This window comes from Podarcis filfolensis (genome assembly GCF_964270895.1).
Source record: "Podarcis filfolensis genome assembly, chromosome: 2".
NCBI lineage: Eukaryota > Metazoa > Chordata > Lepidosauria > Squamata > Lacertidae > Podarcis > Podarcis filfolensis.
Window position 1 is genome coordinate 16,633,380 of NC_139605.1, and position 22,545 is coordinate 16,655,924.

The 22,545-nt window shown below is 48.9% G+C and overlaps 1 protein-coding gene and 1 long non-coding RNA gene across 2 annotated transcripts in view; one reads left to right on the forward strand and one right to left on the reverse strand.

The window, feature by feature from the left end:
• The window catches only part of PPP1R18 (protein phosphatase 1 regulatory subunit 18), a 42,616-nt gene extending 21,846 nt beyond the window's left edge, over positions 1–20,770 (reverse strand). The window contains exons 1-2 of the mRNA XM_083601323.1: positions 18,371–20,770; positions 15,348–16,996 (exon numbers count right to left, since the gene is read on the reverse strand). Of these exons, the coding sequence (XP_083457449.1) occupies positions 15,348–16,967 (1,620 nt within the window). The 5' untranslated portion in view covers positions 16,968–16,996; positions 18,371–20,770. The remainder of the gene's footprint in view (positions 1–15,347; positions 16,997–18,370) is intronic.
• On the forward strand, positions 3,591–10,432 carry LOC310757445. The gene is made up of 3 exons (XR_014545214.1): positions 3,591–6,804; positions 6,837–8,697; positions 9,268–10,432. It is a non-coding gene; the product is annotated as an uncharacterized lncRNA (long non-coding RNA).
• Positions 20,771–22,545: the final 1,775 nt, after the last annotated feature.

A 22,545-nucleotide genomic window follows, 5' to 3' on the forward strand; every position in this document is an offset into this window, starting at 1 on the left:
AAATTGCAGCTGTGTTCATTTTTCTTCATCATGCTTTGCGCAATTGTGCATGCTCAGCCCTAGCAGGCTCTGTGACGAGATAAGGCAATCTGCCAAAACAGCAGCAAGAGTGGTGGCTACCCAGAAGGTGAGGTTGGGCAATCTTTACCAGAAATTTCTTTCTAGAGGGCATCAAAGGGGATGACGGAAGCCGGAAACCACAGCCAGTCAAGCTCTACAAATGGCAGCCTTTACCACATTTGGTTGTATGCAACAGGCTCCAAGACAGGACATCTGGAAAGGAGCAACCAGCCAGATGTATATTTAAGGCTCTGTGCTTAAGATAAGATTCCTGCATTGCAGGGGGGTGGACTGGATGACCCTCAGGGTCCCCCAGACACTACGATACTAGTGAATGTAATGCCACCCTGAAAAAGGGTTGCCAAATGCTGCTGCTGTAGCTCCTCCCACCTCAGCTTTCTCTCTTGGCTCCTTTGCTTCTCACTGCTTTGCCTCATCTGCCGTGGAACAAATCAAAAGTCTGGCCTAACTGGCAAAGGGCTTCTGCTCTGCAAGCTTTATGTCCCAGATTCGTTCCCTGACATCTCCAAGTAGTTCTAGGAGAGAACCAAGAAAAACAAGAGACGCTGAGAGGGACAAATGCATCTGGTGAGACAACACTGTCACAAACAGATTGAGAACTGAACTCTGACCCTCCTACAAGACTTTGTGTCTCTGCCGTAGACTCTTAAGTGCTATTCCTCAGCCTTGCTTCTCCCATCGCCTAATTGGGGAACAACAGTGACCTACCTCTAAAGAGATGTCCTGAGGGAAAACACAAGTAAATATTGCATAGCCCTCTGCAATTAAGAATTCTCTGTTAACACAGAACCGCCACATGTTCAGAAGGTTTAGGGTCTGATACTACTCATTGTTGTCCTCTTTATTGTTGTTTATCATTGGATGCAAAATGAGTAAAACACATTTATTAATGAAGAGAATAAAAGAACCACCAAAACGATCCAAGGAATTGGATGAACGATCAAGGAAAAGTTGACGCACTGGGGGCTTTTTAGTTTAGGGCGGAGAATCCAACTGTAGGGTGAGGACATAGAATCTAGTCCAACCCTTGCAATACAGGAATTTTTTTTGCCCAACATGAGCACCTGAGATTAAACGTATCATGCTCTACGTGACAGAACTTTATTAAAAAAATATGCAGAGTGTAGCACGGGGGGTGGGGATGCTGTGGCCCTCCCATGCACCCCTGATCCCTGGCCAGGGTGGCTGGGCCTGATGGGGAGTTGAAGCCCAAGAGCCTCTAGAACAGGCATAGGCAAACTCAGCCCTCCAGATGCTTTGAGACTACAACTCCCATCATCCCTAGCTAACAGGACCAGTGGTCACGGATGATGGGAATTGTAGTCTCAAAACATCTGGAGGGCCACGTTTGCCTATGCTTGCTCTAGACTATAGAGGGCCATGGCTTCCACAGCCCTGTTGCAGAGAAAGTCGAATAGAGAGGACATTTTGTCCCTAACTCCCATAATATTCCCACAGTCTACTGCCAGGCAAAAAAAAAGGATCCCCCCCCCCGCGCGCCCCCAGCCGCCGCATGCAATGCACAGTTAATCTATGGAATTCGCTGTCGGACTGTATGGTGATGGCCTCAGGCTTAGATGGCTTTAAAAGGGGATTAGACACATTCCGAGGGGTGGGGAAGAATAACTCTATCAGCAGCCTATTAGCCAAGTTGTCTAAATGGAGCCTCTGTGTTTAGAGCTTGCATGCCCACTGGATTCCAGTGGCTGGGGGGGGGCAACACCATGGGAGAGCTGTTGCATTCATTCCCTGTTTGTGCACTTCCTGGAGGGAAATAGTATTGGCTACTTCAGGGAAGAGGATGCTGGATGGGGAAGCTGCGGCCTTTCAGATGTTGGGCAGCAACTCCCATTTATCCCCATCCCTTCATCTGGTGCAGTACAGTTCTGCTGGCCACAGTCCTATGCACACTTACCTGTGAGTAATTCTGAGTAAACATGCTCAGAATTGTGCTGCACAGCTGCAGTGGGTGTGGGGGAGAATCCCTGGGAAAGTGTCACTTGCATAACATCTATGTGTTACGCTGCTCTCAATGACACAGGAGCAAGGCCGTGACAAAAGCTGGCAACTCAGATCTATGGCAGCAACTGTGGCTCTAAAAGTGAAGTAGACAAAATGGCAGAACCCAAGCTGTCACAAACCAGAATTACGGTATTATATATTTATTAGATTTATATATCACCCTTCATCAAGAGCCCACCGAGTGGTTTGCAACAAAAAGCACACAAAATTATTGAGACTATAATAAAAGGGGGGGGGGAAAGAGAAAATAAACATCCACCCCACCCTCATGGTGGAGAATCAAGGGTAATGCAACTCAGCCATGGTTAGGGCCTGCCTGTGGAATTTTGCCACATAAAGAACAGCAAAATGGTGTCACCTGAAACCACACAAGTCAAGGTGCATAATGCCCAAGTTAATTTCAGTCCCTTCCTATACCTATTTACTCGGAAGCAAGCCCAGCTGAGTTCACTGGGACATATCTCCCATGTAAGTATCTACTGTTCTCCAGGCTTTGGCATTTGAAGCGGAGAATCCCACAAGCACCAACACTCCCTGGCAGTGAAAACCCAACAATAATAAATTCACAGTTTGCTGCCCCTTTGAGACACTCCAAATAAGCTGCCCGAGGCAGCCGCCCCACTCTACTTAATCATAGAGCCGGCCCTGGTCTTGGATGTTATTGTTCTGTCTCCACAATCCCAGCAACAGACATTCCTGCATATCGCTCTGGACTCTCAGTGGTGCCACTCCCAATATCTCCACCAGTGCTTCCTTAGCACAAGCATCCTTTAGGAAGCGCTGAGCTGAAACCAGTGGAATCAAGTTCAACTCAGTGCCAGGAATGTTTCTCAGCGAGGGCCTGAGGCAAATGCAGAGGGGATGGGTTGAGTGTGTGCCAAAAAGCGGCAGGCCTTGGGTGGGAGGTTTCTTAAGGGCATCTGCCGCAAAGAAGTGAGGAGTTAAAAGAGGCCTTCCATGGTAACTGTGGCAACTTCATAAACACTGACTTCAGTATATTTTTAATGACTTCCTTTGGAAAAACACAGCGGGCGGCTTCTGCCAGGAGCCCTGGTCCGCTGCTCCCACTCCTGCTCCCCTCTGTATTTAATCTTCCATGATGCCTCCCTGGACCTTCTGCCAGTTGCACACGCAAAAATGTCCTCGGTCCTCATGTCTATCATCTGCCACAGACAGTTGCAACTCCCAGATTCTGAGGGAGGCCTCCTCAAAAAGTGCAAACGGCAGATGCAGAAAAACTTACTTCTTTTTACATGTATTGTATATAAAAAAGATGTGGGCTTGAAAGGCCAACTTTTTTGAGAATCCCTCTTTTCTGCTGCATTCAAAGGCTGCAGGGGGATGTGATTTGGCTGAATCTGGGAGGAATAGGAGGTGGGGTTTGTGGATTTCATAAAGGAGCCTTATTCCTCCCCCCCATAATTTGAGGGCTGGCGGGGGGGGGAGGTCAATGTGCCTTGATCTCCTCACCATCTCTCTCTGTCGCTGTATGACTGGCTGGTTTCCAGGCTTGCGCTGCTTTGTTTACTGAGGGTCAAACTAGGCAGAGAGTCTGGCCGTTTGTGACTGATTAAAAAAACCAAAACAAAACAAATAGCCGATTTGAGGGTTCCTCCCAGGATCAGGCCTGTGGTGTGTGGAAATGGTCCCTTATTGGCATCAGGCCCACCCACACCTATTTGTTGAAAAACTAGGAAATCAGCCATGTAAGACCAATCCACATAAGCGAAAGTCACCGTTGGTCTGGCCCTCAGGCTGTCCATCCAAAACCAGCTATGTTCGGGGACTGAATTACAGGGAGGGAAGAGGGGTTCTGCCCCACCCTCATTACCTTTTTTGAGAGCCCCCTTAGCTATTGTTTTTAACAGAGTCCAACAATATCCAGAGGGCCACAGGCTCCCCGCCATCTTGTTGTACAAGGAGAGCCATTTCGTTCAAAATTCCTCTAGGAAGAGGTATACTGCCTCTGTACATGAGGGGTCTATTTAATTACCACAACGAATAGCCATTGAGAGATTCATCCCACATGAATTTGCTTAAAAGCCCTTTGAAAATAAAAATGAAAGCCACCTGAGCTAGTCACCAGCACCACATCTGGCAATCGTGACACCTACAAATTCTTTGGTAGAGACATTTCCTTTCGGCATTCTCTCACTGTTTTGTTAGGCCTGCAGTTCTGTGCCGCTGCTGTCACTTTTCTCTGCTTATTTCATAGTAGAAATTATTACTCTTAAGGGTGTGCCCAACAGATCATCCAGTGTGTATTAGTTACCCGTTAATGCTCTTTTAAACAGAGAAAGGGTGGGCCGTTCCCACCCTTTTCTCACCTGCCTTTGGGTAAAAGTGAGGATTATAATCTGTATTAGTTGAATACTGAACCTGGTGTTGCCAGATACTGAAAAGGGCAGGGCTCCTGTGCCTTTAATAGCTATATGGAAGAGGGAAATTGACACAGTTATGAAAGGTACAGGAACCCTGTCCTTTCTTGCAGCTGGTCACCCTGGTGATAGCTCTGGATTAAACAGAAAACGTAATCTTGTACATGCGGTATTAAGTGCCTCACTCTATTTCTCCAGGCCACTCATCTTTATTATAACCTAATTTGGAAACACTGAAAAGCTAAGAGGGGCTAAGAAGCCTATTAGACTCTTGCAGCAAATACATCAATGAACCCTCTTGCATCTTAAAGGCTACAACATTTATTGTAGTATGAGCTTTCCTGGGCAAGAGCCTAGTTCATCATTTGGATTAGTTTGCGCCAGTTGCTGAAAGTATTTCTGTTTCCTTGTTTCCTGCGGAGGCTGGAGTTTTTGTGTGTTTTTTTAAAGTATTGATTTAATTTTGATGGTCATTAATTGTTGATGGTTGTTTTTAACTATTTTGTATGTATGTTAAGCTTGATCGTAAGTCTCGTTAGAGACTGCCCTGTATTAGGCAACTAACAAATTAGCAAAATAAAGCCACAATAAACTCCAAAGAGCCAAGCCCAATCCTTTTGGCAGCTGATAGATTGCAGCTCTTTGGCACATGACAGTCCAGGAGCACCTCTTAATAAATACCAATTGTCCAAATTATGGAGAAACCAAGCACAAATCATGCTGGAGATGGAGGCTTGCCCATGGCAGGGAGATACTCCCAGGTCGCACCCGCTCTGCCTTTCAGGTTGGCATGAGCTCCCCAGAACCCACTGGGGAACACTGCCAAGATTTTTGCCTCATAAATCCCGGCTTTCCCCTGCCTGAACCTCCACCATTGACTCGTCACGAAGCCGGAAACCAATAAACCAAGAATTGCTAGGGGTTTTCCCCCCTGTCAAATGCACAGAAAACTTTCTAAGATGCCACAGGACTCAGGACACTGCCAATTCCCTCATCAGCCTCTTGGCAGAAGATAGGAAGTCTAGCCATTTCCCCTGCTTTAACTACTATTTTTTGTCCAGATCTGGTGATAGAATTAAGGTTGCCAGCTTCTGAAGTGGCCCATATAGCTGGACATAACTGGTCGGCAGCAATATATGCCACCATCATGCTCTGCAAGGCTTCATTTCAGGATCCAACCAGCAGACTGGATCCTGAGCTCCTCCAACACCCTGCAGGCCACTTTGGGCGGGTCCTAATTTGGCCAGTGGACCAGAGGTTTCCCATGCCTGTGCTAATTTATGCACATAAAGTTGCTCTGAAAGATGCAAGAGCTGCCCGGGCTTTTTCTTTCTTCTGATCATGGTGGCACTTATTTTTGTCCTATTCTGTTCTAGCCCACAAAACATCACTCCCCTTCCAGAAGCAGGAATTACGGTAAACCCAGAGATCCCTTATTCACCCTCTTCTTCTCTTCTGTTAGGCCCCTGAAACTCCTTCTCAAAGTGCTTTGCAATAGGGAGAGCATGTGAGTGGGTGGGTATGTGATTCCTGCGTGAGCACATGCCCTCTGTACATAAAGATCCCCGGTGTTGCAAAAGGCCCTGGGGAAAACCCACGTCTCTGTTAGCAACAGCAAGGAATTCCACCACTCCTAACTTCCTGAGTGTTGTCATCGCTCACCCTGGCATCCTCTCTGTGCTCACCCAGCAGCCCCTTGGCCAGCTACAGCTGGCAGGACGTTAGAGCCAGAATGAGACAAAAGGGGTTTTGAGATGCAGCCAAAACCGCAGGGCCTAGGAGGAGGGGACTCAACAAAATATTCCCAGAATCCTATGCTGGCAGGGGCCACTACAGAGGCAGGGTGTGGAAAATTGTGTATTGTCTGTGTTCATGCTCACAATGTGGGTTGCATCTGTCAAAGGGGCAGCTGGAACCAGGAGAAGGGCAGTCCCAGAGAGAGAAGAAAAGAGAGATCTACACTGTACCGAATTACCTGGGGATAAACTGTACTGAACTGAATGGGGCCTTTCTAAATAGATATCCACGGAATTGCACTTGACTGTCAGTCAGGGATGGGCAGCAGTGAGAAAAGAAAAACTGAAGCTGAAATCCTATATAGGAATAAGCCCCAATGAACTAACTGAGACTATTCTGTGCATAGGAAAGCAGTGTGAGGATAATGATTGGATCACGTCTGAAAAGGGAGAGGAAAAACGATTGAGCTTTCCTGTTCCAAGAGTCAACAAAATGCTTTTCTCTTTATATATAATGGTTTTAGGCTAACAGGCTGGAATATGTCTGCAAAGAACACACAATGGACTTGGTGTGTGTGTGTGTGTGTGTGTGTGTGTGTGTGTGTGTGTGTGTGTTTAGGTACAAATAATATGCCCCATCTACCAGCATGCTGACTGGGACATAGGTCTTGCTGAACTCACCAGGCTGTAAGTTTTAAGCCAAAAAGTTTGGGATTGAGCCACAAAGTGGATGGCAGTGATTAACAAATGGTGCTTTAGGAATAAAAGAATTAAAGAGGAAGGGACAAAACCAGTGCAATCCTACACATGTTTGCTCAGAAGTAAGCCTCACTAAGCTCAATGGGACTTACTCTCAGGAAAGCATGAATACAGTCGCAGGTCAGAGCTGTGGTCCTATAAACACTTCCTGAGAAATGAATATTGACAGGATTTCTGTGATCAGGTTGCCCATTACACTGTTCTTTGTGGCCCTGTGACGCTAGGGCAAAAAGTAATCTATAGGTCTGGGTGACTCTTGAGTAAAAAGAGACATCTGATGACTCAAGAATATATATATGCGCCACCAATGGAAAACACACATGCTCCACCAATGGGATCATGGAGCTTTCTTGTGGATGAGTTGCTAGCCTAATGTGTTTGTGTTTCTCCTCCAAATCAACAGTGCTACAAGTATATGTTGGAGACAAAGGCAGAGAGAGAGGTGAGCAAAAGGAAGGGAAAAAGGGGGAGATAAGAAATAGGCTTAGGGCTGGTAGAAGCAAAACACACACACACATCTAACCCACAGAATTAAATCTGTGTCACAAGTCGCAGATAGGGGTTATATCAGTGCTTTATGGGTCTGGGAAGACTGAATGCTGCTGACAGGTGCCGTTGCACATTAGCAACTTCTGAACGGTGCAGAATGGTGCTTCTCCCATCCCTGCAGTGCCATGAGGGAAAACGCTGCATTTGCTGACACTTCCCCATGGCCCACAATTCTTCAAGACACTGGCTCCATTTGTGAAGTATGTAGCCCTCTTTGGAACTTGCCCACATGCCCCCTTAGCAACGTTTCTTCACTCTAAGCAAATATTTGAGGCATGATCCAACTCTGCCACAGGTGCAGAGGCTCAACAGTTTCTCTTTCCTTCCCCTCCACTCATCAAGGCAGCATGACAGATCGCTATGGTGGCAGGTGGGGAGGCTGCAGGAGCTCCCCATGTCCCCATCCTACTCTCCTTCTCTGTGCAAGACAAATGAGAGAGAAACAGGAATCTTCATCTGCTGGACTTGTGGTGGGACTGAATCATCCCCACAGCCATGTCAGACAGTTTAAAAAACAAGTTAAAAGTTTAGCAAACTGTGACCCTCACAGTGGAAGTTCTGCAAGTGGGTGAATGTGGATTTTTAAAAATCCGAATAAGCATGTGTGTTGAAATAAGCTGTTGTCTATTAATGCCACAAGAAGCTCGTCGCCTTCTGAGGTACCACAGGACGCCATCTTTCGGATGGCTGTTTTCCCCAGCAAAGTTTCTGTCGGGTGATTTGTAACATCTTTGCCCTTTCCCCCACCAGAAATCAGATTAGCCCTGTAGTGCAGCTCCCTTTTCTGACTGGGACTTTGGCCCAGGCAAGGAAGCAAGAGTTGGGAGATCGTTCTCACAGATTTGCTCGCTCAGAAGAGGAAGGAGGAGGCTGACGGCAAGCCTGCCGCTGCTTTCAGCTGATGTCAGCCGGCCTCGCTTCCTCTCAGAGGCCGTTGTGTCAGCCCTGGACCGGAGCCCAACAGCAATAGCTCAGGCCAAAGAAATGAAGCGGCGGGGTGGGGTGGGGAGGACTCCAGTCAGGCTTAGCTGCTTCCAGCAAATCAGACTCGATAAAAGGGCTTTTTGTGAAGGAAGACAAGGAAAAGAAGAGTCCAGCGATGGATGAAAAGGCAGGGTTGGAATTTCCCTCCTGAGGGATGTCGTGAACAGGCTTGGGTGAAATGCAAACAAGTATGTCGGATGGCGAGGGAGGGGGATCAAAACACACAGGTTAGAAGGGGAGATTGCGATCAGGATAACTTGTGCCCATTTAACGGCAAAAAATAGAATTTGCACCTACATGTGCCAATTGCCTTGAGTAGAATGACACTGTAACTTTATAGAGTCAGCTCTGGTTCCTAGAAATACTGTCTGCCTTTATGGGGATCACTTTGTTTCCTAAACAGTACGACAGGGATGGGAAGGCTCTGGTCCTATAGATGTTACTGGAGTTGGGAGCCTCGGCCAACATGGCTAATGACCAGGAATGACAGGATTGGTGCTTGGCAATATCAGGAGAGCCGCAGATTCCCCACCACCGGCATGCAATATTTTGAAATTCTGAACACCATAGAAATTGGGAGTGAGAGATGTTGCATGGCGGTAAAACCAGAGGTAGGATATCTATATGCCAAACTCACCCAAGCTAGCCAGACCATCAGAATGAAGAAGGTTCAGTCAAGGTGCAGAGCATTACATGAGGGGATATAAAACGCACAAACACTATATATCATCATGAAACCAGAAGCTTTTTTTTATTAGGAATTATAGGCACCGGCATTCCAAAGGAGCAGAAAAGACTTTTTATGTATGGAACAACAGCCGCCCGGATGCTACTAGCTCAGAGATGGAAAGAAGACAAGGTCCCTACCAGAGAGGAATGGCAAACCAAGCTGATGGATGATGCCGAAATGGCAAAACTGACTGGAAAACTCAGAAACCAAGAGGACGAAACCTTTATAAAAGAATGGGAAAATTTATAAGTTATTTAGGAGACCACTGTAAGCAGATGGAAACACTGGCAGGATTTTGATTTCACTTATAGTCTAAAAAGTATCACGGACAATATGGATTGATATAAAATAGTATGGAAGAATATGCAGTTGTAAATGTTCAAAATTGGACCCCATGGAGGGGGTGGGGGTGGGGAGTCACGAGTTTCAGAGGAATCTCTGTATATGGCTTTATATTTGGATTTTAATAACCTTGTATTTGTAAAATCAAATAAAAATGTTTTTTAAAAAACAATGCACAGACATAGGTTATTCTGTTGTGGAGATGAACAAGAAGGCTTGGGTGATAATAGCAGAGGAATGCTCCATTTACTAATTCACAGAACAGGCAAGGATAAACCTGAGTTGGCTTTAATTCTTGAACTTTTGGCTTCTTTGTAAGTTTCTGTGTTTTTTTTCCTGCCTACGGAAACAACATCTGCAGGAGCTGAAAGTGGCCATGTAGCCCTCACAGACCTGGAAGCCATAATGACCTCTGGAATGCGAGTCTGCAAGTTTCTTCAAGCAAACACTGGGTGGAATTTAGAGAAGCTCCCGCACGCATGGCCACAAAATGCTTCCATGCACACTGGGGTGGGGAGGAGACAAAGCTTACTGACTTCCCCTTCTCATGACTGTGTGTGGCACTGTGTGTGGATCTCAGCTGCTGGTTTATGTCTGTTTTGAGATGGTACCTGAAGCTCAAAAAGTCCACAGCATTGTCAAAGTTTCAACCAGTCACTGTAGCTGACATTAGCTGCTGACAATGTCTGTCTCCATGCACTGGAGGTGGATTTCTGCACATCAATGCGCAAGAGCAGCCTAGGCTGGGAAGAAGGGAAGTTGGTAAGCAGAATAAGCGACTGCAGTCTTCCATTGTGAAAACCTTAACAAACTAAATCACGGTTAATTAAAAAGTAATTACCCCTTTTAAACCGCCAAGTCTCCCTCTCAAAGAAACTCCATTCCGCAATGGGGCTGGTGACTGAAGCAGAATTCTTAGCCCTTGAATACAACATATAATTCCCAGAGTTCCTTTTGAGAAACCAAGAATGTTAAGTCAATTTAAACCTCGTTTGACTTAATGTAGTATAACGTGGGGCAGATGTGGTTCAAAAGCCCATGTTCCTTACGGACACCAGCACTAATGGCTTGGAGTTGAGTAACAGAAGAACTGAGGAATTTTCTTAATGAGTGATAATTAAAGGCTGACAAAGGATCCCCGTAAAGGGTGTATTTAGCTAAGTTGCTCGAGACTTAAAGCTGCTATTTAGTCGCTGATTCCCACATTGGGGGAATGTTGTGCAAGACGTTGGAAATGGCAGGACAGCATTAATAAGCCGGGAGGCAGATGTCTGTGCTTATGGGTGGCTAGGAACTGGGTAGCATTTCTGAAGCTGGCTGCAGAAAATGCCGCTGGCACCCGGCAACAAAGACGTAGCCTGGATGCCTTGCATGTAGCTGGCAATTTGGCTAAATAACTCCCTTATGATGCACTGAAGAGACAGGCTACTACATTTGTTCGGGGCCCATCCAATGACCCCAGAAGCGTAGTATAGGGCGACTAGCATGAAAGGGCTTTTGTGGGAGGGAACTTAAGGCTTCTGTGTGTAATGTCTTCCAGCATGAACTAGATGCTTTCGAGGCCAACCGACTCACAAAGACTCCGTCTCAAGTGGTGAACTTTGGGTGCCGTTTGAGGGCAGCACATTTTGGACTCTTCCACTGACATGGCCAGAGGAGCAGGAAGTTATCTCCATGGCAGCAAGGGAGGCATTTACAGTGGTACCGCGGGTTAAGTACTTAATTCGTTCTTAACCTGAAACTGTTCTTAACCTGAAGCACCGCTTTAGCTAATGGGGCCTCCTGCTGCTGCCACGCCGCCGGAGCACAATTTCTGTTCTCATCCTGAAGCAAAGTTCTTAACCTGAAGCACTATTTCTGGGTTAGCAGAGTCTGTAACCTGATGCGTACGTAACCTGAAGCGTATGCAACCCGAGGTACCACTGTATTATGCCTGAAGTGTTTCCTCTATGGCACAGGCAGCTAAAGCTTTTATGCCCAAGGGCCAGATTTCCCTGTGGTAACCTCTTAAGGGCCACAAACCAGTGCTGCACAAGGTTGAAAATACTGGTGTAATGAAGTAAGTGTGGCTGCCAGTGTTAGAAACTCAGATATAGAAGCTGAGCACCAAACAGTTCCTTAAACCAGGGTTGCAATATCCAAAACAGAATGCCTAGTTCCTATTTTGGGGGCAGACGGTTCGAAGGTCGTATTTTTCAATACGGCTTTTTGTTTCCTGAAATTGCGCAGATAAAATATAACACGTAGAATTCTACAGGATGCGTTGCTGGCGTGTGAAAACAGTCAAGATCCAAGGATCTCCAGAGACGCACCTCCGGATGGTGGAGACGTCAGGTGCCATCCTGGCACCTTCACTTGGTCGCAAGTAGCCGACAACCAGGTGCAAAATGCGCCTGGCGAATTTTGAACACTGCACTTCCACAGATACACCACAAACCCAAGGTCACACACCGTAGAGCGTAAGGCGACGCCATCTTGTGTAAGCTGCAGCCACTCAAAGAGAAGCGTATGCCGCAGTGCAGATGCCATAGAGCAGGCATGGTGAACCTGTGGTCCTCCAGGTGTAGTCTTGTAACACCTGGATGCTCATAGGTTCCTCTCCATAGACACACAGGAGGGTGACTAGACAGGGGAGGCCCTGAGGAGAAAGTTGCTGCCGCTTAGCTCTGGAGGACCTGCCCTCCACCAAGGAATTATTGCCGTGAATATGCCCCCTCTTTCAAAGACAGATCTCACAGAGCAGCTCCAACAGGATCCTGTCAACTGCCAACTATCACCAGATATTCTATCCTAGGACAGAGAGAAAGAGAGAGAGAGAGAGAGAGAGAGAGAGAGAGAGAAAGCAAGCAAGCAAGCAAGCAAGCAAGCAGGGGGACTACAGATCCTCTCCACCAGCTCAAAGGTCAGCAACTTTTGGTTCCTCCTCTCCTCAAACTCTTTGCATTCCAGCTGCTCATTGCAAGAGCTCTGTACCTAAGACAAAGCACATGAACTTAGGTTTTTCCTCCTCCCTCCCAGTCCTTTTTTCCTTTTGTGTCATGCCCCGGAGACTTTTAAGACTAGGGGTAGGGACTGTCCTGCCACTGACATTCGTTGAGCTGCTCTGCGCAGTCTTTTTCAGCCGAGCAGGAAAGTGACCATTCTGCAAATAAATAGACCTATTTCATATATGTATCACATATTAGAAAACTGCACCACTGGCAGCTGGGGACTCTAATGTTTCAGGTGTTGGCACGCTAGAAAACATTAGTGTTGAGTCTTGTCCCTGGTGAAGAAGTAAATCATGGCTATGGGACCTTCTTGCTTTAGTAGGTGACAATGTCCCTTCCAACCTGATTCTTTTCCTTTTCCACAGCTTGGTTTCTGTGTGTGTTTTAGTCCAAGCAGAGAGCAGGTCCCAGGATATGGCTCAAGACAACTAGTCACCTCCGTAATTCACAAAGCACCCTGTTCGTCAGAGGCCCAAATCACAGCTGAAACTTTAGGCTGCATTAAGCTCTACCTAGAAGCTGTGCAGAAGATTCTCCTCTGGATTTGACATGTCCTATCTTGCTCCATTTACAGCATGCAAGTATGCTGCTCCTGCTGCTACTATAGTCATTTCCGTAGCTCTTTACGTTGACTGTAATCTTCCCTTCTTTGATTCTCTGATTCTCTGAAAACATGATATGTCAGAGAGCCTAGCTTATTGTTACATGCAAACAAGGACTTATGTGTGTGTTGTGGTCAATGTCAGAATTTGGTAAATGCTGGCATTAACCAGTAACTCTTAAGATTTTTAACGGCCCAACTGGAAACACTAGAAACATCTGTGGGTGTGCAGCTTGTGTTTTTTTGACATTCGTATCCATGGCATGAGAAGCATCCTTTGAACAACTAAACGATGGGAAAACAAGCATGACATTTGGATACCCTGACGGGTTCAACATATACTGGCAAAAGTCAGAAATTGCTGGCGTTTTGCTCTTCGGATATTAAGAATGACTGGAAATGGGAACATCTCTTGCTATGAGTCACAACAATCTGCACACACGCAGACACATTTGAGCACACACACACACACACACACACACACACACACACACAGCATACAACCCATAATCCAGACCACTGTGTGAAGAAACAGAGAAGCAACTGTCTTGTAGAAATGTGTTTACTGAGAAAAGGATGCCCCACTCCTTCACAGGGGAAGCTTTTCTCCCTTTGACAGTGGTTGCATTCAAGTGATCACAGCCAACTCCTGATGAAATTTCAGATGAACAAGCAATTGCATGTTAACTACAACTGTGATATTGATCCCCCTTTGAACCGGGAGAAGATTTGCATTTCGGGTCTGCAGCTTGTGAAGCCCAGCCAGCCCAACAGGGGACCTTAGCCTGTATCTGGGGCTCTCCTGGGGTCCTCATCTATAAATAGCCAAAGGTCATTTACAAATGAGAGTCTTAAATCCATCTGTAAAACCAAAAACAACTGCAAACAAGTGTAAAAATACAACAACAATAACCCTACACATTGCAGACAGTGTTCTGCATTCTGTCCTCCATTAAGAACACCCAGGCACGGCACCAATAGAAACAGAAGCTCAAAAGTGCTTTTTTAGTGTGCAAACACTCCAAGCTTTTGTCCAGAGTTTGTTGGTCAACATCAACCCACAGCCACAGCTCCTGTGTAAAATTATGCACGGGGAAGGCAGGGGAAGGCGACTGCAATTCTCCGGATGCAGCAGTTTGTCGGAGCAAGGCTGAGGGCAGAAGGTGAGGAGGAAATTCAGAGAAGGGGTGGAGGGAAGAGATAAAGAAAGAGTGAAAGGGGGACAAAAAAAGCACAGGAGAAAAGGACTAAGTGCTGCAGCAGACAGCTGATCCTGCTAAACGTTTTGCCTTACAAGGCAATGAGTAAAATTACTGCGTATACAGTGCACCTTTTAATATACAAAACAAAAAAAGGCCTTCACATCACTATGCCTAATGTGAAAGGAATGCTCAAGACCAAGAGGAAGTAGCTGAAAGAAAGCTAGGGTGTTTTGGGGCTAGAGCCCAGGGCCTGCAAGGCTGTGAAGCTCAGTGGGTGGAGCACACACTTTTGCCTGCAAAAGATGCGACCCAGGTTCAATCCCTGCCATCCTCAGAAAGGGATGGGAGCCCTGCACCCTGTCTGATCCCCAGCAGAGCGGCTGCCACTCAGTGTAGCCAAAACGTAGCTAGGTGGATCAATGGTCTGACTGTATAAGGCAGCTTCCTAGGCATGAATTCAAATCCCTTCAGACATACGTCTACGCTCGAGCAAGCTGCATCTCCTTGGCCTCATTTTTCCATCTGTAAAATGGGAATAGCAGTGACCTAACCGGCGGGAATAGCGAAGCATTCTGCACTTTGTAAAAAGAAAAGCTACTGGAAGGCTCAATCATAAACGGAGCCTAGCTCACCAGGTTAGGTTCTGGCTCCTGCTTTCAAATCCCACACCCTTCAACCAGCTAAGTTGCCTCGGTACAATTCCTTACATGACTATTTCCAGTTGCGTCAGAGCTATGAGTAAAGAGGACGAAGTAATGAAAGAAGGGAGGGAAGCAGGAAAAAGAAAACAAAAGGAATTGGAGGATAATTTGGGAGAGAAGGAAGACGATGAAAGAGTAACACCTAAGTTAGAAAGCAGGCAGGGCCAACTAAGGCAGCAAGAAGCAAACTCAAAAGGGGGCAGTGGCGAGAGAAGCGAAGGAGGTCCTGCAAAACTGAGCCAGGTCCAGCCCAGCCAGCCAGGTGTGTGTACCTTTTTCCGGTGTGGGTCGTTCTTGGCAAGGCAGGACCTCTGCAGGGACAGGTAGCCTCCGATCACCTGGATCTCCTCGGCCGTAGGGTAGCGTTTCTTCATGGGTGCCGCAGCCGGGGAAGTGTCGCTCTCGATGCCGTTCTCCACCACGGACACAGGTGCGGCCGGGGCCTTGCGAGGGTTGATGGTGATGGTGTTGCCGCTGCGGCGCTGCACAGCCGGGTGGGGGGACGAGGTGCGGGCCAAGCCCCCCACCCGGACGTCCTCCTTGGTGAGACTGCTCCCCACACCACGCCTCATGGCCTCTGCAGCCTCGGGCGGCTCTTCCTCCGCGTCTGGGAGAAGCGAGGAGCAGGAAGTGGGGGCTGGGGGCTTGACAGCAGGCAGAGAAGGGCTGGCTTCCTGCTTGAGTTCTGGGGGTGGGGAGGACGGGGCCCGGCGCGGAACGACCACAAAGGAGTTCCGAGAGTGCAGGCGCAGGTTGGCCAAGGCTTTGCCCTGGACATCATCCTCAGCCACCGGAGCCGGCGGGGGGGCCGGCTGGATCTCAAAAGCGGCCTCCGAATCTACACTGTCCTTCCTGGGGCTTCTCTCTGGCGACGCAGCCTCCCGCCCCCAGCTCCTCCCGGTCGGCGAGCGCCTGGGAGGGCTGTCCGGCCAGCCTTCGCCGCTGCTCGATTTGGATTCAAACTGGCTGCGATAGGATGCCACAGTGTAGGGAACAGGTGGGCTCAATCCGGGAAGGTCGCGCGGAGGGCTGCTGTCGAAGTGCTTCCGGGTCGGGCTGGGGTCCGCTGCCACCCGGGCCGGCCTCCTTGCCACGTAGCTGCTTTCCGTTAGGTTCTCGGTACTCAGCGACCTCACCGGGCGCGGAGACGCCGACCCGATGTTGCCGCCCTCCTGGCTGAAGTGGCTCAGCAGTTTGCTGACCCTCCCTCGGTGCTGCTCGGGCAGCGACCCCCGGCTCTCGGCCCGGCCGACCGAATTGAGATCTTCCACGCTGCGGCTCAAGGCCGACTTGACGATGAAGACCTCCCCGGCGCGAATCTCGGTCACGCTACCCCCGCGCCGAGCCAGCAGCTCGTTGAGGGATTCCACGCTCCCCGATTTGGCTTCGCCCGTTTGCCGGCTGCTGGCCAGCTGCGCCGGCGGTGCCCCCGGGACCGTCTCGATGATGATGACGTTGTCCGCACGCAAGGTGCGGACGCCCGGGATCTGCCCGTAGAGGTCGACGATCTGCTTGGCTTTGGCGTTGGCGAGGTCACTCTCGGACTCCTTGTAGCGCCGCTTCTCCAGCTGGATGAATGGGTTTTGGTGGATGGGGCCGATCTTCTCCTGCAGCACCGAACTCTCCGGCTCCCCCTCCTGGCAGGGCTGCGGAGCGCTGGAAGCCGGAGCTGCGCCGCTCTCGGTCCCTCCTGGCCCCCCAGACTCGGAGAAAGAGGTGCCGGAGCCCTGCTTGGCCCGGCGCCTTTCGATGATCTCCCGCTTCCAGGCGGGCATTTTGGCCATGCGGTCTTGCTGCTCTCGTTCCCGCCGGCGGGCCTCCTCCTCCTCCTTGCGCCGGCGCTCCAGGAGCTGGAGCTTCCACTCCGGCAGAGCCGAAGCCGAAGAAGACATCTTCGCCTGAGGAGCTCGGGGAGGGAAACCTGGGAAAGAAGGAGGGAACGTGAGAAGGGGAAATCCAGGGATGAGAAAGGAGAAGAGGAAGAGGGAGGGAGAGCAAGTTGGGGAAAGTGAAAGACTCGAGGCGGAGGAGAAAGAGCGATAAAGAGGAATAAAGAGGGAAGCGAAGGGGAAAAAGAGGAGGGGGGAGAAGGAAGGAAGGCGAATAGCAAAATGGGAGTAGATGGGAAAAGGCTTGTGAGAGGGAGAGAAAGGGAATGGGGATGTGATTGAAGGAGGGAGGGGGGAAGGCATGAAGGGAAAGGGGTTAGCTAGGCAGGAAGGAGTTGGAATTGCGGTGAGGAAAGAGGGTTGGGAAAGAAGGAAGGGGGAGCAAGACAGATTCAGGGAAAGAAGACGATGAAGAAGAAAATGGAGGAACTTGGGAAGGAAAGATAACTGTGAGGGTCCGTTCAGGAAGGGGCGTGGAGATGAAAAGCCCTCTTTCGAGGAGCTCCACCTGGGAGTTGCCTTCTTTCCCTGCACGCAATCCACTCATCTTTTTTCCGGCTCACACCCAGACACACACCCCACACCATATGCTGCCTCCCCTGCCTTGGGGCGGTGACAGCTCTCCACGTGGATCTTCACGCAAGGAGCTCAGGCGCCACACCACTGAAGGAAGGAGAAAGGGGGTGGGCAGTGTGGCATGCTGCAGCCATAGTTATGTAGACGAGGCCAGAGTGGTCAAAGAGATGGGGAAGAGGATCTCCACCCTGGAGAGCCTGATTCATAATAAGGTAGCTCCCTATGTACCACTGTTCTGAAAACCCACTCAATGGCTATTCATGCTGCAGGTGTGCTTTTTAATTCTTATTGGTGACAGGGAGTAATAAACCAGGGGTGGTGAAATTATTCCAGGCTGTTTAATCCAGATTGGAACAGTGGCACAGACTAATCTGAAGAGGCAAGTGTGTGCACAGGCTAAGGGGCTGACAGGCCATCTTCCTTACTTGATCTAAATTAAAACATGCAGGTCTTGGTACCAAGTAGTGGCAAATAATCTCAGATAACAGGGTTATAGTTTGGGGGGCAATTTTTTTGGCTCACAAATTGGGGGTGGGGGAAGGAATTATTTTCATCTGAACCTGAGGAGGGGAATGGTTCGGGTTCAGAAGGTCACCAAGGACCCAAGCGATTGGCAATGGGGGGGTAGGGGGGAGATTAATATTATTGACAGGAAGTAAGCTGTAATTAAATAACTGGGATAAAATAAATCCCGAACGCCTCCGATTTCTCCTGCCTGTTGGCAGAAACTGATCAGGATGCCCCCCAGTGGATGACTGAAAAGGAAAAGTGGGTTTGTGGGGCTGCAAGAGGCCGCGTGCAAATGAGGTAAAATTAAATATCAAAATTACCAGAGTCCGAATGCGAGAATTTCAAGCGATTCCAGGAGTTTAAATCCAGCAACGATGGAGGTGCCGAGTTGACTTTGGTACCTAACTCCTCCTCTTAAAAGTTCTTAACTGGGTCAGGAAGCCAGGATCCCTGATGAGGAAATCAGCACAAAGCCCAAGGCGGTGGGGGGGGGGAGAGATGGGCTCAAATCTCAAGCTGGAAACCCAAAAGGATGGAGAGAGGTGGCTGGATGTCTGTAGAACAAGAATTTGTTAATATTCAGAAAATCCCGAGAATTCAGCAGTCCGGGAGCTCGGGAGGAAAGAGGATTATAGACATCAAAAATAAATAATTAAAATGGTGGAGCGTTCCAATAAGTCGACAGAACCCAGGAGTCCGGAGAGGAACCAAGAGATCAAAGGAGCCCCCCCCCCTTTTTTTTAGCCAACGGTAGAGATAATGTATTTCAGTATCTGGAGAGAATCAAAGTGCCCGAGAATTGGAAGGGGAAAAGCAGTGAATTTCGAGATCAAAAGAATCCTTTCTTCTTCTTCTCCCCCGCTCCACCTTCTGTGGAATTTCTTCACGGCTCCCTTAGAACCCAGGCGTCCGAGAAGTCAGGAGGGTCGTCCGCTCCGAAATCAGAACCCAGATCCGGAGCGGCGGCTTGTCCTCAAGACGCCAAGAGGGGGAAAAAAGCCACCTCCAGTGCTCAGAGGAGCCGGAGGGGAAAGCGTATTCCGACGATACGCAAAAACACGCGAGGAGAGTCTTAATCCAGCTAGGTCCTGGAGGCGTGGGGCAGGCGGCAGGCTGGATCCGTCGCTTGGCCCATGATCCCCGGGAGCGTGGCTGGGCGCGGGCGGAGCTGGTCCTCTGCTTGGCGGTAGATTTCAGCAGCAGATCTCTTTTTCCTCCTTTCCCCAAGTCGAGGGGAAGGGAGGGCAGATCCAAGCGGGTCTGAGTCAGGATTGTTGCTGGGTGGGGAGGAGGAAGGGGGTTTGGTTAGTTCCCTTTTTTGAAAAAAACAAACCCTCCTCTTTCCTCCTCCCTCTGCTTCTTTCCGAGAAGTTTTCGGGATCGGAGCGACAGAGCGAGGCAGAGAAGAGAGAGAGAGAGAGAGAAATCCCTCTCAATCTCTTCTCACATCCGCTTCTTCTAATCCTCCGACGAGCTCCACCTCCAGACCCATTGCTCAAATCCTTTAACCCAGAAAGGCAGGAGGGCGGGGATGGGGGGGGGGGAGAAAGAGAAAAAAGAAAGGGTGGAAAAAAAGAAGGGGAAGAGAAAAGATTTTTTTTAAAAAAAAAAAAAGGAAAGAGAGGAAAAAAGCGAGGGATGGAGGAAGGGGAAGGGGGAAGAAGATGGGGGTCTTTGTGTATAAACAGAAAGGGGAGGACAATGAAGAGGGGCGGGGCTTGGCAGGCAGCAGATAACTGGGGAGGGGGGCGCGGCTGGCGGCGGCTCAAGGCAGGAAGGGAGGAGCTGCCTCGCGGAGAGTCTTGGGCTGCAGAGATTTCCCGTTCAGGAGCGCGGGAGGCCACGCCGTGGATGGGAACCTCCTCCTCCTCCTCCAGAAGAGAGGGTGGTCCGCCCCACCGAGTCGGGCCTGCTCAAGCGTGGGAGCCTATAGTTAGAGCTCAGCTCCTTTCCTTGCCTTCGCCGCCCCCCCCACGAAGCACATTTTCCTCGCCCCCTCCCCCCGCATGTAGAATAGAAGCCTTCCAGCCTCCACGGTGCACTAACTCTTCCCTCTGCAACGAAGCGATCCGTTGCATATCTTTGGTGAGGTTTTTGGGCAGCCTGGTGCTCCTTAAATCGGCGCTAATTGCGCCTGGACGCAGTATTTACTCCCGAGTAGACCGCCCCCCCCCGGGCAGCACCTGACATTGCTATTCGTAGCATCAGGTTTGTTTGTTGATAATCTAATTATTTTAAAAGCATCATGCTAAAGAGCTCTCCCACTCCCAGACCCTTGGGCAAAACAGAAAAACACACATACACAAACACAGAGATTGAGCCCTGCAGGGTTTATGAAATGAATGGATTCTGAATGCCTGTTTCAGTGGCTTGTCCGCCTTAGGTTGCTGGGCCAGACACCTGTTACACGGTGCAGTCCGTCAGCTGCCGCCGAGACCACGTAACGCCAGTCTTGAAAGACCTACATTGGCTCCCAGTACGTTTCCGAGCACAATTCAAAGTGTTGGTGCTGACCTTTAAAGCCCTAAGTGGTTTCGGTCCAGTATACCTGAAGTAGCGTCTCCGCCACCATCGTTCAGCCCGGACACTGAGGTCCAGCGCCGAGGGCCTTCTGGCAGTTCCCTCACTGCGAGAAGTGAGGTTACAGGGAACCAGGCAGAGGGCCTTCTCGGTAGTGGCGCCCACCCTGTGGAACACCCTCCCGTCAGACGTCAAAGAGATAAACAAATATCTGACTTTTAGACATCTGAAGGCAGCCCTGTTTAGGGAAGTTTTTAATGTCTGACATTTTAATGTATTTTTAATCTGTTGTTGGAAGCCACACAGAGTGGTGGGGTACAAATAAAATAATAATAATAATAATAATAATAATAATAATAATAATAATAATAAACTGCTTGTAACCAGTAGGGAACCTCCAGCTTGTGGGTTAGATTCGGGTCCCAAGTTAGGCCTGCAAAGTTCTTTCTGCAAATGGTGCCCACATACCCCACAGCTGTCAGGTGTGTGTCAGGCACAGATGTTGCTGGACTGGATCCAGATAACTCCCTCGTGCAGCCAGCCCCTGGAGAAGGCAGAGTTGAAGTCACGGCCCCATAGCTGATGGGTGCAGAGTTTAAGCCTGTGGGGCAGCTGTGAGTTAACTCATCTGCGTAGGTCAGCGTTTCCCAGCTGTTTTCAGACTACAACTCCCATCATCCCTAGCTAGCAAGACCAATGGTCAGGGATGATGGGAATTGTAGTCCGAAAACAGCTGGAGGGCCGAATTTGGGAAACAATGGCATAGCCCTGCAGAAAGCACCATTTGTTTATTAATTTATGTTTTAAGGAATTTATATACTGCTCAACTACCACGGTCCCTAAGCGCGCGGTTTACAAAGATACAATACAAAAAAGTAAAAATCAGTTAAAATTATAAAACCAAGCTTCAATTAACATGCCTGCTGGAATTTTTTTAAAAAAGTATTGAGTAGGTGCCAGATGTTCAACGGGTTGGCGGCCTGTCTGACCTCAGCTGGGAGTTTCATGAATTTGGGGACACAGTACTGCACCCACAGCTCGGGGAGAATATGAGCCATGCATCCCAGACATTGGGGGCCGCTAACAGTTACAAATACCTCAGTAATCGGGCTGGGATATAAGGCATTAGGTGGTCCTTGAGGTATCCTCAAGGACCAAATTATTAAGGGCCTTGTAAATTAATACAGGAACCTTGAACCTGGCCCAGTAGCTGTTGTTATGTACTGAAGTTCTCACCCTGGGCCAGCAGGGGGATACTGTAGATAGTTATGCAAATAAGGGATCAAAAGTGACGTTCAGTGATTGGATAGTTACAGAAAATGGTTACTGTTGCGTTCTAGTGGAGCTCTATATAAGCAGGCTGACTGAACCCTTCAGTTCAGTTCTGTCCTGGCCTGTGAATAAACAAGAGCTGTTTGAAGAATCGCTGTGTCGTCTGATATGTTCACCCACAACTTAACAGCTGTCAAGTCAGGCAATGCAGACTTATGAGCACTGGAGTTGTGGGCTGATGATAATAAACCGTCTACCTGCAGTGTTTTGCACCAGCTGCAGCCTGTGCACCAAGCCAAAGGGTAGCCCCACACAGAATGCATTGCAGTAGTCTAGTCTTGAGGTTCCAGTGCATGGATCATGAGCCTGCGTTCCTTCAACTTATGCTTTTGCAACACATGGTGCTGTCCTACGCATGGATGGTGAGGTAGGTTTACATCAGGCATGTCCAAAGTCCGTATTGGGGCCTAGTCCGGGCTGCCGGGTGATTTAATCCAGCCCCCACGGCAGTATATGTCCTGGGGTAAAAGCCTTAAAAAAGTGCAACAACTTTGGTCAGCCCTCACGTGTGTTCACTACATCAAATCTGGCCCTCTTTGAGAAAAGTTTGGGCACCCCTGGTTTACATGTTACAGATAGGTAGCCGTGTTGGTCTGCCATAGTCAAAACAAAAAAAAATTTTTTCCTTCCAGTAGATTAATCC